We start from the raw sequence: 15,619 nt of genomic DNA, 5'->3' as shown, positions 1-15,619 counted from the left end.
TTTTTTATGAAAGAGTAAAGAAAATGCTACATTTGTATGAAAAACAAATTATGAATTCGTTAATAAATGACTGAACTACACGCAATTGTTTGTGTTCCAATATTAAATGAAGCAGACTTTACATCCGTCGAACTTGGTCAGCACTTGGTCGTACAGCTTTCGAGCACGGATTCTGGCCACATTGTTCTGCTTCAGCGTCCGATTTGGCTGTTTGCTGGCTCGGAATGACCTTATTCCTTCCCGGAGACGAATTCGTCGCACCGTACTGTGAGCGGCCTGGAACTTATTGGCCAAATCGCGGTCTGAAAGATTGGGATTCCTCTTGACGGCCTTGATGACTTTCCCACGCAGTTTCCGGTCGACAGTTCCACTCCGACGCTTCGAATGCGGCTTCCGAGCCTTCTTCAATGTTTCCTTGTACTGCTTGATAACACGCCATACGGTATTTCTGGGCATTTTAAGCTGTTTAGCTAGCTTCGATGCCGACAACAATGGATTTTCAAGAAAACTGTGCATAATTTGATCTCTCCGTTCGGCTTCCATGGCGGTTGTTTACAAAATGCTATCGTTTGGTGTTATGACATAAATACATGGTGAAAGGTAATGAATTTCCCGACACGTGGGTGAAAAAAGTTTCCAAATCCGTCCACTAGAAGCGCCACAATGAGCAAAAGAATTTGTTCCAATATTAAATGAAGCAGACTTTAGTCCCTCCCATTGCGTATCGGCCGATAGACCACTGCGGAAACCTGACGAATAAATTATTCATCAATAACGATCGTTTTCTTATTCAAATAGGCTCGGACTTCACATTGCACATGTTTTCAATATACATTTACTACAGGTCATTGGCACTACTGTACTCATCATTATTTCTTCTTCACTATTAAAGCGAAACATTTTTGTTTGAATTAGTAGGTAATGGAAAGAAAATGTTTGAGAGAAATATGAGACATCAGCTCAAAAATCGCTTATTGAAAACTTCAATTCACAACGATCTTCTTGGTACAACAAATGTCCACCGAACCCTATTTCATAATGAGAGAAAGCAGGCCCGAAATGAGAGAGAACAGGGCAGAGCTGTCAAATTTTTTTGGTGCTTTTTCGTTTTATCATCCGCCTTCATCGCGACTGATCGTCGTCTCGCAAAAGACCAACATCGTCAAACTTTTGTGCGTGCTTCTTTGCCGCTGTCCAATTTGCAGTGTGTTTTGTAAAATATCTTCTAATCGGAAAACAATCCTCTGGTACCCGTTCTAGCGACGATGGCCTTGGTTTGTGACCTGAAAATGCTGCTGGCCTGCCGCGGAGCTTTCGGTCAGGTGAGTTCTGTGAGATTGAAAATTGCACACGTTGTGTAATTGGGACGAGATTTTTCCTCTGTCGTCCAGCTTCGGCTAAAATAATGGATGGTGGCAAGTCGCAGAAAATTATCATTATATAATGAGCATTGCCTTTTCGCTGATAATATTGGACGCTTTTCTGATTCGAACTTATTGGCCTGTTGCCAAAATTTTCTTCTATTTGTTAATCTCCATTGTTATTGATTGATTCGCTATCGGAAATATGCTAAACAGGACTCCTTTTTTTAGATCAGGAACATTCACCTGGCAGCAACTCAACAGGCTGCTGCAGCCAAGGTCAAGAAGTTCCAAATCTACCGCTGGAATCCGGACAAACCTGAGCAGAAGCCTTACAACCAGGTAATCGATTAATTATTGCAATAAAGATTGGGAAAAATTTTCCCGGAAAACTAACTCAAACAATAATATTTATTACTTCTTAGACCTATGAAGTGGACATGAGCACCTGCGGTCCTATGGTGCTGGACGCCTTGATCAAGATCAAGAACGAAATCGACCCGACGCTGACTTTCCGTCGGTCCTGTCGTGAAGGCATTTGCGGGTCCTGTGCCATGAACATCGGTGGCACCAATACGCTGGCCTGCATCAGCAAGATCGATGTGGAGAGCATGGACAAGCCGACCAAGATCTACCCGTTGCCGCACATGTATGTGGTGAAGGATCTGGTGCCGGATATGAACAACTTCTACAACCAGTACCGGTCGATCGAGCCCTGGTTGCAGCGCAAGTGAGTACCTGTTACAATGGGGTGGGATCGGGTTTTTTTTTCTGGGATTTTCATCCTGTAGGATGATTCATCCCTAAGTGGGATCGGGTTATCATGTTTTAAATAGTTATCTTTTGATTTACGTGTCACTATAACGTCAGAAATAACCCTTTTCGAAATATTTTCTATCCTTGGTTTTAATTTTTCGACATTTTTTTTGGAAGAATGGTATTAATAGTATGACGGAAAATAGCGTACATTTTTGGCCAAAATAATGTTATTTTCTACTTCGGTCCAAAAGCGTTCGATTAACGAGCGAGTAGTATATTTCGTTATAATCATTATTGGTTTTGATTTGGCAAAAAATATTGATAGCAAATCATGCCATTAGTTTGATCTCACTTGAAATGAACTACTCTCAATTATTTTTTTTCCGGGATTTTAAGCCCTGGATTTATTCATTCCAATAGTCTTATTATGCTATCAATTTGACAGTCCCAGATCAGTAGAGAATGTTCCATCAGGCCGATTTCGGTTAAAACTAAAGGTTGTCATTATGATTCGGTTCGGATTTAGGATACGTTTTGTAGGTTCCGAAGTTCGTTTATCAATGTCATGAACACATTTTCTTCACTAACATCAACTGTCTTTCTTGATCACTTGCCTATTGAGATTATTATCACCAATGGCGTCACTTCTTCAAACGTAATAAATACGAAATACGACCCATACAAGACACATCGACCGGAAAAAGTACTTGGACGAAATAATAACAACCATCGATTCTATGCATGTTTTACCTCCTTTTAGAGGAGTACCACTTTCTTTCACGTTTGATACATGAAAGTGCACTTTGTGCTCAAACAAAACCCATCCTAGATTCATCCGTTCCTAGAAGGCCCCTAATCCTTGGTAGGACCAGCAGTGTTCCATGCTTTACAAGGACAAATCGAAAGCATTCAGAGATTTTCGAAAACATGGAACTCTCGTCCTTTTTGAAAGAATGTTTCCCTTGAAAATCAGTTGAACAAGCGCATGAAAACGGCGTAATGGAGGAATTTCTGAGGTGGTTTATCACGGGAAACATCCTTGAGTACCTTGTAGAGAGTGGCACGAAGCATGCGTAATCGATCTTCTACAAATGGAAGCGAGGAATATTCACATAGATGGATATTCAACTTCGCACGGAAAGTCTGTCCAGATTCCACACATGTGCAAAATATAATTCGGAATGTCAACTAGTTTATTACCTTCTACTTTTACAAAGTTCAAATGTGCCGCACGAATACCATCGTAAAGGAGAAAATGATCTTGTTTCGTTTGGACAAATCAGTAGAAACAGATGGTCCTTTACAAGATACTTTAGACAGATTGTCTTCCTGGGCTTTGGGGCTTGAGATTGAGTTTTCCCCTAAGAAAACGGAGATTGTTGTTTTCTCTAAGAATCATAGACCAGCTTCAACTCCTAGGCAGAACGATCACTCAATTGAGGTGTTTTAAGTATCTTGGGGTTTGATTTGATTCCAACTGTACCTGGAGAGCCCACATTGATTATCTGAAAGGAAAATGCCAACAAAGAATAAATTTTGTCCGATCAATCACTGGCAATTGGTAGCCCATACAGCAGATCTTATAAACACCGAACAACTTTCAGTGATGGAATATGGTAGCTTCTTTTTTCAGTCAGCTGCCAAAACTCACCTCGTCAAACTCGAGCGTATCCAGTACCGTTGTCTGCGTATCGCTTTGGGATGTATGCCCTCAACGCATACCACGAGTCTTGAAGTTTTAGCAGGAATACTCCCTATGAAAGATCGATTCAATCTACTATCACTTCGGTTCTTCATCAGGTGTGAGGTCATGAACCCATTGGTGATTGTAGATTTCGAAAGGCTATTCAAGCAAAATCTTCAAACCAGATTTATGTTTATATACCATAAAGTCTGTTTCACATATAATCTGGTCGCATGTTTTAATTTACTGCAGTGCTCCTAGTTGTCACGAATCTATTTACAGTGTCTTGATCCGGATGGTTTGTTTACGTAGTGGTGAAAATTTTATCAAGATTGAAGCAGTCAGTCAAAAAGCAGGTGAGTGGACTAGAAAGTTTTAAAACAACCCAAAAATGTTTAAAATACTACAAACAAACATTCAAAGTTTACGAACGAACAAAAATGAACTAGCCCATGAGCTTTTCTTTGAAAAATACGATGCTGCACTTTTATCTGAGATCTGGGTAAAACCGGATCAGCTTTTTACTGACAGGTGGAACATTCAAGGTTTTCATCGTGTGTTGTCACCCAGATATGACGGATTTGGAGGAGTCGGAATGTATTTACGATCAGATTTGACTTTTGAGAAACTCTCTCTCAATTCATCTGCTAAATTTGAAACATTAGGAATAAAAATAAGTTCCATTGATTTGGTGCTGGTAACAATTTACATTAATCCCAGGATCTCTGTACAAGAACTAGAAACGACTTTCTCAATATTATTAAGAGAAATATCATCATTCAGGAGAGTTTTGATAGGCGGAGATTTCAACAGCCACAATGAGCTATGGGGATGTCCAGAAACAAACAATAAGGGGGAATTGATCTATGATTTGATTAGTGGGTCTAACCTTATCATTATGAATACCGGAGAGACAACATTTATACCACCAAGTACTGGTCAGAGACGCAGTGCCATTGACCTTTCACTATGCACAACAAATTTATTTAACAACATGAAATGGGAAGTATTAGAAAAATCTTTTGGTGGAAGCGGACATTTATTAATAAATATACAACTTCAACTAAACTCCAAAGCTAAAACAAAGTTCTATTTTGACCGGGCAAAAATTTCTGAAGATATTTCTCAAATCAAACACTGGGAATTTAATGGAATTGAAGATTTTGTCAAGATATCCAATGAAATTTGCAAAAAAACATAAAAAACTGAGTTCTTTTACTCCTAAATACTACTGGAGCGATGAACTCGGCGTATTATATGAAGCAAAACAAAAAGCACTAAGGGAATATAATAGAATTAGTAATACAACAAACCTAATTGAATGGAAAAAAGCAACTGCAAAGTTTAAAAAATCTAAAGCAAAACACATCAGAGAAAAGATTCTTGAATTGTGTAGTTCAATCGACCCAAGAAATACCAGAGAAAACTGGAAACTTGTTAAACGGTTGAGATTGAATCCTGTAGAAAACCCCAAAAATAATCCCATTCTTAGCGACAAAAATACTTCCCACCAATTTCTCTTGAAAAATTTCGGAACACCAGAAATCAAACAACCCCTTCAACCTGATTGTGATACCCGAACAACAATAATCGATTTTAAATCGTGGAAAGAATTTCTGAAAAATAAAACTCATAGATCATCCCCGGGAACAGACAACATTAGCTATGGCATGCTGAAAAATTTAGATCTGATAACTACTACAAAATTAATTGACTTACTCAATCAAATGTGGCGGAAGGCAACATTAGATATGAGCCTCAAAGAGATCAAGATTATTCCTGTGTTAAAACCAAACAAACCTCCAGAAGACATTGGTTCAAGCAGACCTATAGCACTTCTGCCGACTTTGGTAAAAATAATAAACGGAGCAGTACTTAAAGATATTCACACTACATGTGAACAGAACAACATCCTACCAGATCAATCATTCGGATTCCGCAAAGGAATGTCAACAGAGCACTGTGTAACCTTTGCCACGAACTACATTATGTCTTCCAGAAGAGAAGGCTTAACAACTATCGGAGTGTTTTTTGATTTTTCCAATGCTTTCAACGGTGTAAATGCAGACAAACTAAAAACGGTAATGTTCACTTACGGATTTCAACGAGATACAGTAACTTGGATTTACAATTTTCTGATCAACAGAAAAATGATAATTCGTACTGATCAAGGAAATGTGGAACACACAACAAGCTGTGGAGTACCACAGGGAGATGTATTATCCCCTGTCCTCTTCAATATTTACACTGCGGGTTTACATGACACAGATATGGACAGAGACATAGTTACTCTTCAGTTTGCAGATGACTTTATGAAGATAGTAAGGGCGAAATCTTTAGAAGCAGCTATTCGGAAAATGCAATTAGAAATCAACAACTTTTCTACAAAAGCTACCACACTGGGTCTTTCATTGAATAGCTCAAAAACCAAATCAATGATTTTCAAACAAACCGATAAAACTCTTCCTCTTACTCTTTTTGGAGAATCCTTAGAAACAGTCACCAGTTATAAATACTTAGGCATCACGCTAGATCAAACACTACGATACGGAATTCACATCAAAAATTTAAAAAAATCCTTTGTTGATAGGCAGAATATGTTGAAGATAATTGGAGGAATTAAACATGGAGGTACACCAAAAGTAATGATGATGTACCACAAAGCACTTTACGGGAATTTCCTCAATTATGGTTCTATTTTATATGGAAATACAGCAACTAAATACAGCAACATGCTAGAAACGATAAACAGACAAGGTTTGCGCATAGCAACGGGGTGTACAAAAACAACACCAGTGAACACTTTAGCAGCATTGAGTGGGGAAGGCCCTCTAATGTTCAAACGGTAATTATTCGCCAAAAAAAGAATTGCTCATCACATCTTTAAAAACGATCTTATTGCACAACAGTTATATTCACTCGATATGGAATCTCTTAAAAAAGAAACACAATACTCCTTCATTGAAAAAACCTATATAAAAAATTTCGATGAATTTCAAAAACTATACATTCAAAAAAGGGCTTGTAGCATAATTGAACTCACAGTTGAAGAACAAATCACAGGATCCTCTCTGAGGAAAAAAATAACGTCTCCAAGTGTGTTGAAAATACTTACTGAAGAAATGATTAGAACAAAATATCCTCTTCATGACCATTGGTTCACTGATGCTTCAAAATCTGGAACCAATTGCGGCATTGGCATTTTTAGCAATACTACAAATATAAGTATAAGCCTTGCCTTAGCACAGGAAGTAAGTATAACTTCGGCTGAACTCTTAGCAATAAGAGTTGCACTCGAACAAATAGCGGAAAACAGTACAAGGAGGGCAGTTATATTCACTGACTCACAAGCAGCTTGCAAAATTTTAAAAAGGGATAAAAAAGCCAAAATCTTTGACAACGTAACCTATGACATCTGCACACTAGCAACAAGCAAAAATGCGACCATCCAATGGCTACCTTCACACGTAGGAATAGATGGAAATGAGAATGCAGATCAACTAGCCAAACAAGGAACAGTTTCCCCGGCCATTCTAGAGAACAAACTGCGACTAGACGACGCAATCAGGCGGTATAAAATAGACCACATCAAAAAAATTAATGAATGGTACAAAGATATAGCCACAAACAAACTCAAGGGATTGAAATTTTATCATTTTCAAAATAACTTTGTAACAAAATCATGGTATTTTAATACAGAAATGAATAATGTCCAAATCCGAAAAACAAACAGACTGTTAAGCGGACACGATTACTCGCCATATTATCTTGGCCTTATGCGGATAAACGAATCGAAACTATGCGGAATGTGCTCGGTGAACTTTACGACCGAACACGCTCTGTTTGATTGCATACAATTCAATCATATTCGAAACCATTACGATTGGGAGAGATCTACAAATCTACTCGAACTCATAAACAACTTTGACGAAGATAAAATAAAGGAAGTTCTCAGTTTCCTAGAAAAAGCCAGATTTAATATTTGAACATAAGTTCATCATCGACACACTGTGTCTTTCGAAAAATACTATAGGACGAAAGTGGTTATATAGAGTATTGCGTATTCAGAGAAAAATTGGATTCACGCAACGGTAGTTAGACCCGAAATTTGACAACCGTAATTTGACAGCTCGATTGATGGGCTGCATTTTTGTCAGTGTAACCGAGTCACACTGAAGAAAATAATCTTATATCTGAGGTTTCTTTTCTGGTGGTGTTTTTTGTTGTCCTTCGATAAAGAGTAACAAATGCGAATAAAAAGGTAGGTAGAAGTGAAATATGATTTTGCAAATTCAAAATCAAAATCGCTTTCAGGTATGGCGCTTTTGAGAGCAGAAATGGAGAAGCATGCGTCTCCTAATACAATTCCCCATTGTTTGTTTGGGTACTATTTTTTGGGACTGGAAAAAGTAGAGCTTGCCAAAATTTACAACAACAACAACAACAATCGGAAATTGGGTTAGCACAGGGGTGAGCAACCCGCGGCCTGCGGGCCGCATGTGGCCCGCGAGCCCCTTTTGTGCAGCCCGCGAAGCTTTTTTCAAATTTTTATGCCGTAACTATTTTCTACAATGGATAGTTAGGAAAATTTCAAATTGTTAACTTTTTCTGGCATTTTAAGCGTTTATCATGTTCTGTTCAAAGCATAAATGCAATATTGGCATAACGTTTTATTTTTTATTTTTTTTACTCAGCATACTTTTTCCTTATTAATTAACTCCTTCCACTTTGAGAGCAAAATCCGTTAAAGTGAGTCGGAAGAACAGCCAAAAATCGGAACCTTTACATGATCAAAAGTGTTTCGAAGCCCTTTTAGTAAAGTCACTATTTTCATTTCAAGCAAAAATAAAGTTGAATGATAAAAAATATGCTCAGCAGATAATTTTTGTTTTAAATTATTCTATCCAATGCGACAAAAAGGCTTGTTTTGTTAGAATTCAAATAGGCAACTGGCAAAAAAAAATAAACTAAAAACTTGAGATATATTTTTTATTTCTGAATATTGACGAAAATTACGAAAATTAAATAATAGAGTCTGGGTGAACGATTTTAGATTGTTTATCAACATGAATCAGCCGGCATCAAAGTTACGCACAAAAATTATTAGTTCTTGATAAAACCAAGGTTATTAGATCACAAGGTTCTCTGACTTTGTCAGTAAGTAGGCGAGGAAAACGCGGTGAGTTTCAGTAAGTTTGTTTGTAAATATCGGAAAAATTGTTCAAGCTGAGGGCTTTGTTGGTAAACAAACTCCACGTACTCCATAGTAGCCAAATCAAAATGGCTGAATCGGAAGTTTCTCATATCGTTACACCTCTTATATATACATACCTTGGATAAAACAATAGATATCTGAAATTCTGTGATTCCATCCAAAATATCTTTGACGATTATCTGTGATGCTTTTTTTAAGAAATTTGATGGAAGATTTATCACAAACATCGATGAATTGAGTTTTTTCACTTATTATTCGCAATCCACATTACCAAATATAGCCCTAGAAATCCTATCTCAATGATATCTAAATACGATTAAAAATGATAAAAATGTGAATAAAAATTCTTGAATAGAATGTAGTTTTGAAAAAAGTTGCTTAAAACTATGTGAAATTGAACATTTTTTCTGTGATTTCGACAACCTTGATCAACATCCAATACAGAACTTCAATTAAGGGTTTTTTAACGTTTGTAGGGGAAAAAATCTAGACTTTGAGAACAACTTTAAATGCTGGAAAAAAATCACACTCTTGGTTATCACTGTGGTAAGCTCCAGAAGATTCTTAAATGGAAGTTCTCGCCAGAATTTGTAGTTATGAAAAATTATGTGAAGCTCTGATAATTATCACAAAAAAATTATTCCAAGTGCGGCCCGCCGGCAAAATTTCAAATTTAACTTGGCCCCTTGGTTCAAAAGGTTGCTCACCCCTGGGTTAGCAAGTTTGATAACTCAACGGAACGGTTAACAGATGCAACAGGAAAAAAATCTTTTTAAAATTTTCCGAAACAGAGCGGAAATGGATCGTTCAACAATTCCTACAACATCAACGATTGCTCCATCGGAAAATTCATTTTCATTAGTAGTCAATGAAATTCTCGATTGCACAGATGAAATGAAATTCCCGATTGCACAGATGTCGATCACATTTGATTCCATTTTATTATTTTTTATATTTTTTACTTACGTTGTATGTTGATCGGTAGAAATTAAGTAGCCAAATGGTTTCAAATTGTTTGTTTAATTGAATAAATGTTTCTAAAATATCAATGGTTTTCTTTAAATAAAAGATATTGAAAAAAAATCTGAAAAATGTTTAGGGTTGGTTTAGGCAACCATTTTTTTTTAAATCAGTGGTTGTTTCAGTTGTTTTATCACGAAAATAGGTAATAAAATAATACATTTCATGCTAATTGATAAAGAATAGTTTTTGAAATATATTTTGTTCTACAACTATAAGAGATAATATTTTTATAACTCAATTTGTTAAGGAATGGTAAATATGTAAGACTGAAGTCAACTTTTCTACTGCAAATTAATGGAATTAGATTTTTTCTTGAGACGTCGAAAACAATAATCCCTTCACTATATTTTTTGTAATTATGACATGGACTATAAATGATTCTGAACAAAGTGATGCTTGTTCCGTCGCGTTTCTTGACGTGTCGCTCTTATTATACCATCCGCTTTAAAGTTATAAAATAAATGCCTTTATACTATAAATTTTTATAAATAAAGAAATAGATTGGTTCCAGTTTTGTTTTTCAAATCAATGATGTGATACATTTCTTTTCTAGATAAATGCGATAAATTATTTAAGAATTGGTAAAGTGCATTGAAAACGGATTTAAATGTCACTGCATCATTCATAATTGACTTTTAAACAATGGTTTTTTTTTGCCCGCAAAAACTCATAAATATAATCTGAATTGTTTGTTTCAGTGCAACAGCTTTGACGTCTTGCGGTAGTTTTTCTTCTTCTTTTGGAAGAGTTGCAAAAATCCAACTTTTCTCTGTAGGAGCAATATAATACTCTGGGCCAAAAATAATGCCAAACCAATACATACAGTCAGTCAAAAGTTATCGAAGATGGAACGCGAAAGGCGAGAGAAAATTCTGCACACTCACGTAGAGAAACCGACGTGGTCAGGGGTAAAGATCGCGAAATTCCTGAAATATCCAAAATCGTCTGTAAATTCGGTGCTGCAACGTTACCGGGAGACCCTTACGGTGGATCGAGCAAAACAAACCAGGCGTAAAAGTGGAACATACGACCGGAAGCTGCGAGCAAAGGTAATTCGATCAGTTCACAATGATCCTGGAATCTCCTTACGTGATTTGGCGAAAAAGTTCAAAACGAACCACAGTACAGCTCGACGAATTTGTTTGCGAGAAGGCTTGCGGTCGTATCACAAACACCCCAACAGGACGCTGAAACAAAACCTGGTTGCCAAAACTAGGGCAAGGAAGTTGTGGGAGAAAGTGTTGACCAAGTACAACGGATGCATTTTGATGGACGACGAAACTTACGTTAAAATGGATTTTGGACAAATACCAGGTAACAAATTTTACCTTGCGAAGCGTAAAGAGAATGTTTCGGGTAGATTCAAGTTTGTTTTCGCAGATAAATTTGCTCGTAAGTTGATGATTTGGCAAGGGATCTGTAGTTGTGGGAAGAAAACTAAGATTTTCATCACTGAGGACACAATGAATGGAAATGTTTACAAAGAAGAATGTCTCCAGAAGAGGGTTTTGCCATTCATTCGGTCTCACAAAGATACGGTGAAGTTCTGGCCGGACTTGGCAAGCTGCCACTACAGCCGGGATGTCGTTGAGTGGTATAAGGAGAACAAGATCGATTTTGTTGAAAAAAATATCAATCCACCAAACTGTCCGGATTTTCGTCCCATCGAGAAATATTGGGCAATAGTTAAGGGCAAACTGAAGAGATGTGGCAAAACCATGAAAAAACCGCTCAAATGCAAAAGTGGTGGAACAAGATGGCGAATAAGGTTTCCAGCAGTACTGTGCAGAAAATAATAAGTGGTATCACAAAAAGGTTCGAAAATGCATTCGAAAAGCTGACGAATGATTTTTATGTATTTATTTATTTGATGATGATCCTAGGCTTAAGCCTTTTATCTGAATTTAAACTTAAAAATTAACATCGATCGTAATTTTATATAAAACACCTCTTAATATTATCTTTTTTTTCTTTTTTTTCCGGGATTTTAAGCCCAATGGGTTTATTCATCCCAATAATATTATCTTTGATTTGGTTTCTGGACATATTAAGATTAATTTCTTCTACATGTGCATTGTAAAGTGCCATCATCCTGTACATTGGTTCGTTTCTCGCGTAATTCTGTATCCTGTTTAAAAGCTAGAATGGCCTTACGCTGCGTAGACTACTGCGTCCTTCATTGGGGGATATTTGCGAAAGCATGTACGGCGAATAAAATCTTCCACTTGTCAAATCCTTGAAAAATAATGCATCGTTTGATTTCCTGCGAATCCAATCCGACCAGCATGCACAGGGCTCGGTAATCCGGCATTTCATCTTGCCATCCAAGATTCCTCAGAGCGTATTTGAGAAATTTCTTTTGAACTCTTTCCAATCTGTTTACGTGAACACTGTAGTAGGGTTGCCAAACAACACTGGCGTACTCGATTGTAGTCCGAACTAAACCTTCATAAATTGAGACGATTGTGTAGGGGTCGTTCAACTCATGGCAGACTCTACTGATCATTCCAAACATAGAGTTAGCTTTGGCCACTACCTGCTCTATATGTTTCGTGAAATTCAGTTCTTTGTCTATCTCGACTCCAAGATCCTTTACAGAGGCCTTTCTAGTGATAATCAAGCTGTTTTCAAGGCGATAATCATACATGATGTTTGTTAGCTTCCGAGAAAACGATATAACACTGCATTTTGAGGCGTTCAACTTCAATCCATAGGTTCTGCAACAGTCCGAAAAACGGTGCAGTGCGTTTTGCAGAGTCGAGCAATCCTTCAGGTTGCGAACAGGGAGAAACATTTTGAAATCATCAGCGTATATCAGCACAAAAACGTCCTGCAGTACCTCGGGGAACTCGTTCATAACAGTGATGAAGAGAAGAGGTCCCAAGTGACTCCCTTGTGGCACACCACTGTTAACCGAGAATGCACCGGATCTGACATTCCCCAGCTTTACATATTGAATTCTTTCAATTAAGTATGAATGTATCCATTTAAGGCAAGTATTGGCAATTCCAATACTTGTATTATTTTTAGTGCATTTATTGCACTTTTATGAAAATAATCCATCCTAATAAAACCCAACAAAATGACATTTTTACTTTTGTTGTACGTTATTTCTTTTCGGAGAAATGATCTATTTTATTCGACCAGATTCTATGTGAAACAAACTTCATAAGCATGTCAATCAACCCTTCTTCGTACTCTCCAACTCGTGTTTGCAGCCCTGACTACGATAATTCTTCTGTCCAGTTTGTTTTGTCTATGCCGCAGGAAATCCGTGGAATCCCGGACACACACCGTCCACAATTTTCGAAGCTAAATACAGACACGTCGATGCTGAAAAAATGTTCTTTACCGATGGGTTCTTTATAAAGGGTGTCCACGATGAAATTGCCACACTATGGAATTGCTCTAACTTTTTAACCGTTGAGTAGAACTTAATAAAAATTTGAGTGGAATTAGTTCAAAGTGCATTGTTTACATCCTGCAAGTTTTAAAGTCCTGTGATCAATACTCGCGGAAATCGAAAGAACGGCTTGTGCGTGATAAAAATCTTGCGCATTCATCACGAGAACAAGGTCTCTCGCATCGTTCCATCGCTAAAACGTTGGGAATCGTGAAATCCAAGGTGTCGCGAGTTATTAAGCGGTTCGAGAAACGATTGACCACCGATCGGATGCCCAGGAGTGAAGGAAAAAGTATTCCGCACAACACCAAAAATCACAACCGCGTAGTTGGGGCCTTCAACCGAAACCCGAACGCCTCCGTTCGGGATGTGGCTAAGAAGCTGCACCTAAGCCGAAGTTTTATCCAGAAGCTCAAAACTAAGGCTGGGCTTCGAACTTTCTAGGTACAAAAGGCTCCTAATCGCGACGAGAAGCAGAAAAAGTTCGCCAAAACCCGTGCCAAGAAGTTGTACCTCAACATGCTGACGAAAGTTGAATGCTGCATAATGGACGACGAAACATATGTGAAGGCCGACTTCAAACAGATCCCCGGCAACCTGTTTTTCACGGCCAAGGATAAGTTCAGCGTTCCGGAGCATGTCCGCACTCAGAAGATGTCCAAATTTGCGAATAAATTCCTGGTTTGGCAAGCCATCTGCACGTGCGGGAAGCGGAGTGCACCTTTTGTGACCCAAGACACGATGAAGGGACAGATGGGACAACGTCCCAACAATCCTCTGGTCAGATTTGGCCTCATGCCACTACTCCAAGGATGTGCTGGAGTGGTATGCGGACAATAAGGTCAATTTCGATCCGAAAATGTTCAACCCTCCCAACTCCCAATCAATCCCAACTCCGAAGTTCCGCCCCATCGAGAAGTACTGGGCGATTATGAAGCAACACCTTCTTAAACGACCTAAGGTAGTGAAGACAGTCGAGGAACTGAAGAAAGTATGGGTGGCAATTTCATCGTGGACACTTTTAGAAACGAGATTTAGAGTGTTCAACGAAATATCTAGCGCCTCTTACAGCCTCGAGTCGTCATGCTCTGTGTTTATAGCAGAGTTAGCTGCTATTCATTGGGCCTTGGATAGTATCGCCACACGACCTGTTGAACACTACTTCATTATAACAGATAGTCTCAGCTCTGTTGAAGCGATCCGCTCTATAAGACCAGGAAATCTTACGCCGCATTTCCTCAAAAAGATACGAAATGTATTAACCACTTTATCAAGACGTTGCTTCTCCATCACCTTTGTCTGGGTCCCCTCACATTGCTTTAATTCAAAACAGCTTTTTATTTGTTAGGTACTAAGACATTGAATTCTCAAGATGATATCAGTTTATATTAATATAAATTCGTATTCCCTCCCGCCAGAAACGAATCTACGGAGAAGAAGGGCGATGCCCAATACCTCCAGTCGGTGGACGATCGCGCCAAGCTCGACGGTCTATACGAGTGCATCCTGTGCGCTTGCTGCTCAACCTCATGCCCATCGTACTGGTGGAACGGCGACAAGTACCTCGGTCCGGCCGTGCTGATGCAGGCCTACCGGTGGATCATCGATTCCCGCGATGAGTCCACCACGGCCCGACTGGACCGGCTGAAGGATCCCTTCAGCGTGTACCGATGCCACACGATCATGAACTGTACCCGCACCTGTCCGAAGGGCCTGAATCCGGGCAAGGCCATCGCCGAAATCAAGAAGCTGCTTTCTGGCATAGCCAAGAAGGACAACCCCGGACTGGAGACGGCCGCCCTGCACCACAAGTAAGAGTATTTAATGCTTCAGACCTATTTTTTTATTTCTATTTGAAATATTTTGAAACCTATCACAAAACACCTAGCAAGTGAAAAAAATTAACTAAAGGTGCAGGAAATGAAAAGCAACACCGAAATTTGCAAGTTATAGTTGTGGTACTTCTTTAAATAGTAGTTTGCATCATCTTTGGATCTAGTGGATGCACAAAACAACAGCTTAAATTATTTATGTTTCAGTCGAATTACGAGAAAAAATAATAAAACCACTCCTGGAGCTTGGTTGCAAAACGTGGTGTACTTTTTTTTCGGAAATAGCTAAAAGAACAAAAACCCATCAAATCATACTGTTGTGGAATAAGTTCGGATTTTTAT

At 38.4% G+C, this 15,619-nt stretch overlaps 1 protein-coding gene across 1 annotated transcript; it reads left to right on the top strand.

The window, feature by feature from the left end:
* The first annotated feature begins 1,112 nt into the window (after positions 1–1,112).
* Positions 1,113–15,535, top strand: LOC129752574 (succinate dehydrogenase [ubiquinone] iron-sulfur subunit, mitochondrial). Its single transcript, XM_055748348.1, has 4 exons — positions 1,113–1,322; positions 1,593–1,703; positions 1,787–2,091; positions 14,864–15,535. Exons 1-4 carry the CDS (start codon positions 1,266–1,268, stop codon positions 15,258–15,260), a joined length of 870 nt encoding a protein of 289 aa, XP_055604323.1. The 5' UTR covers positions 1,113–1,265; the 3' UTR covers positions 15,261–15,535.
* Positions 15,536–15,619: the final 84 nt, after the last annotated feature.

Source organism: Uranotaenia lowii, chromosome 3 (assembly GCF_029784155.1).
Source record: "Uranotaenia lowii strain MFRU-FL chromosome 3, ASM2978415v1, whole genome shotgun sequence".
NCBI lineage: Eukaryota > Metazoa > Arthropoda > Insecta > Diptera > Culicidae > Uranotaenia > Uranotaenia lowii.
This window is presented reverse-complemented; position numbering and strand designations above follow the sequence as displayed.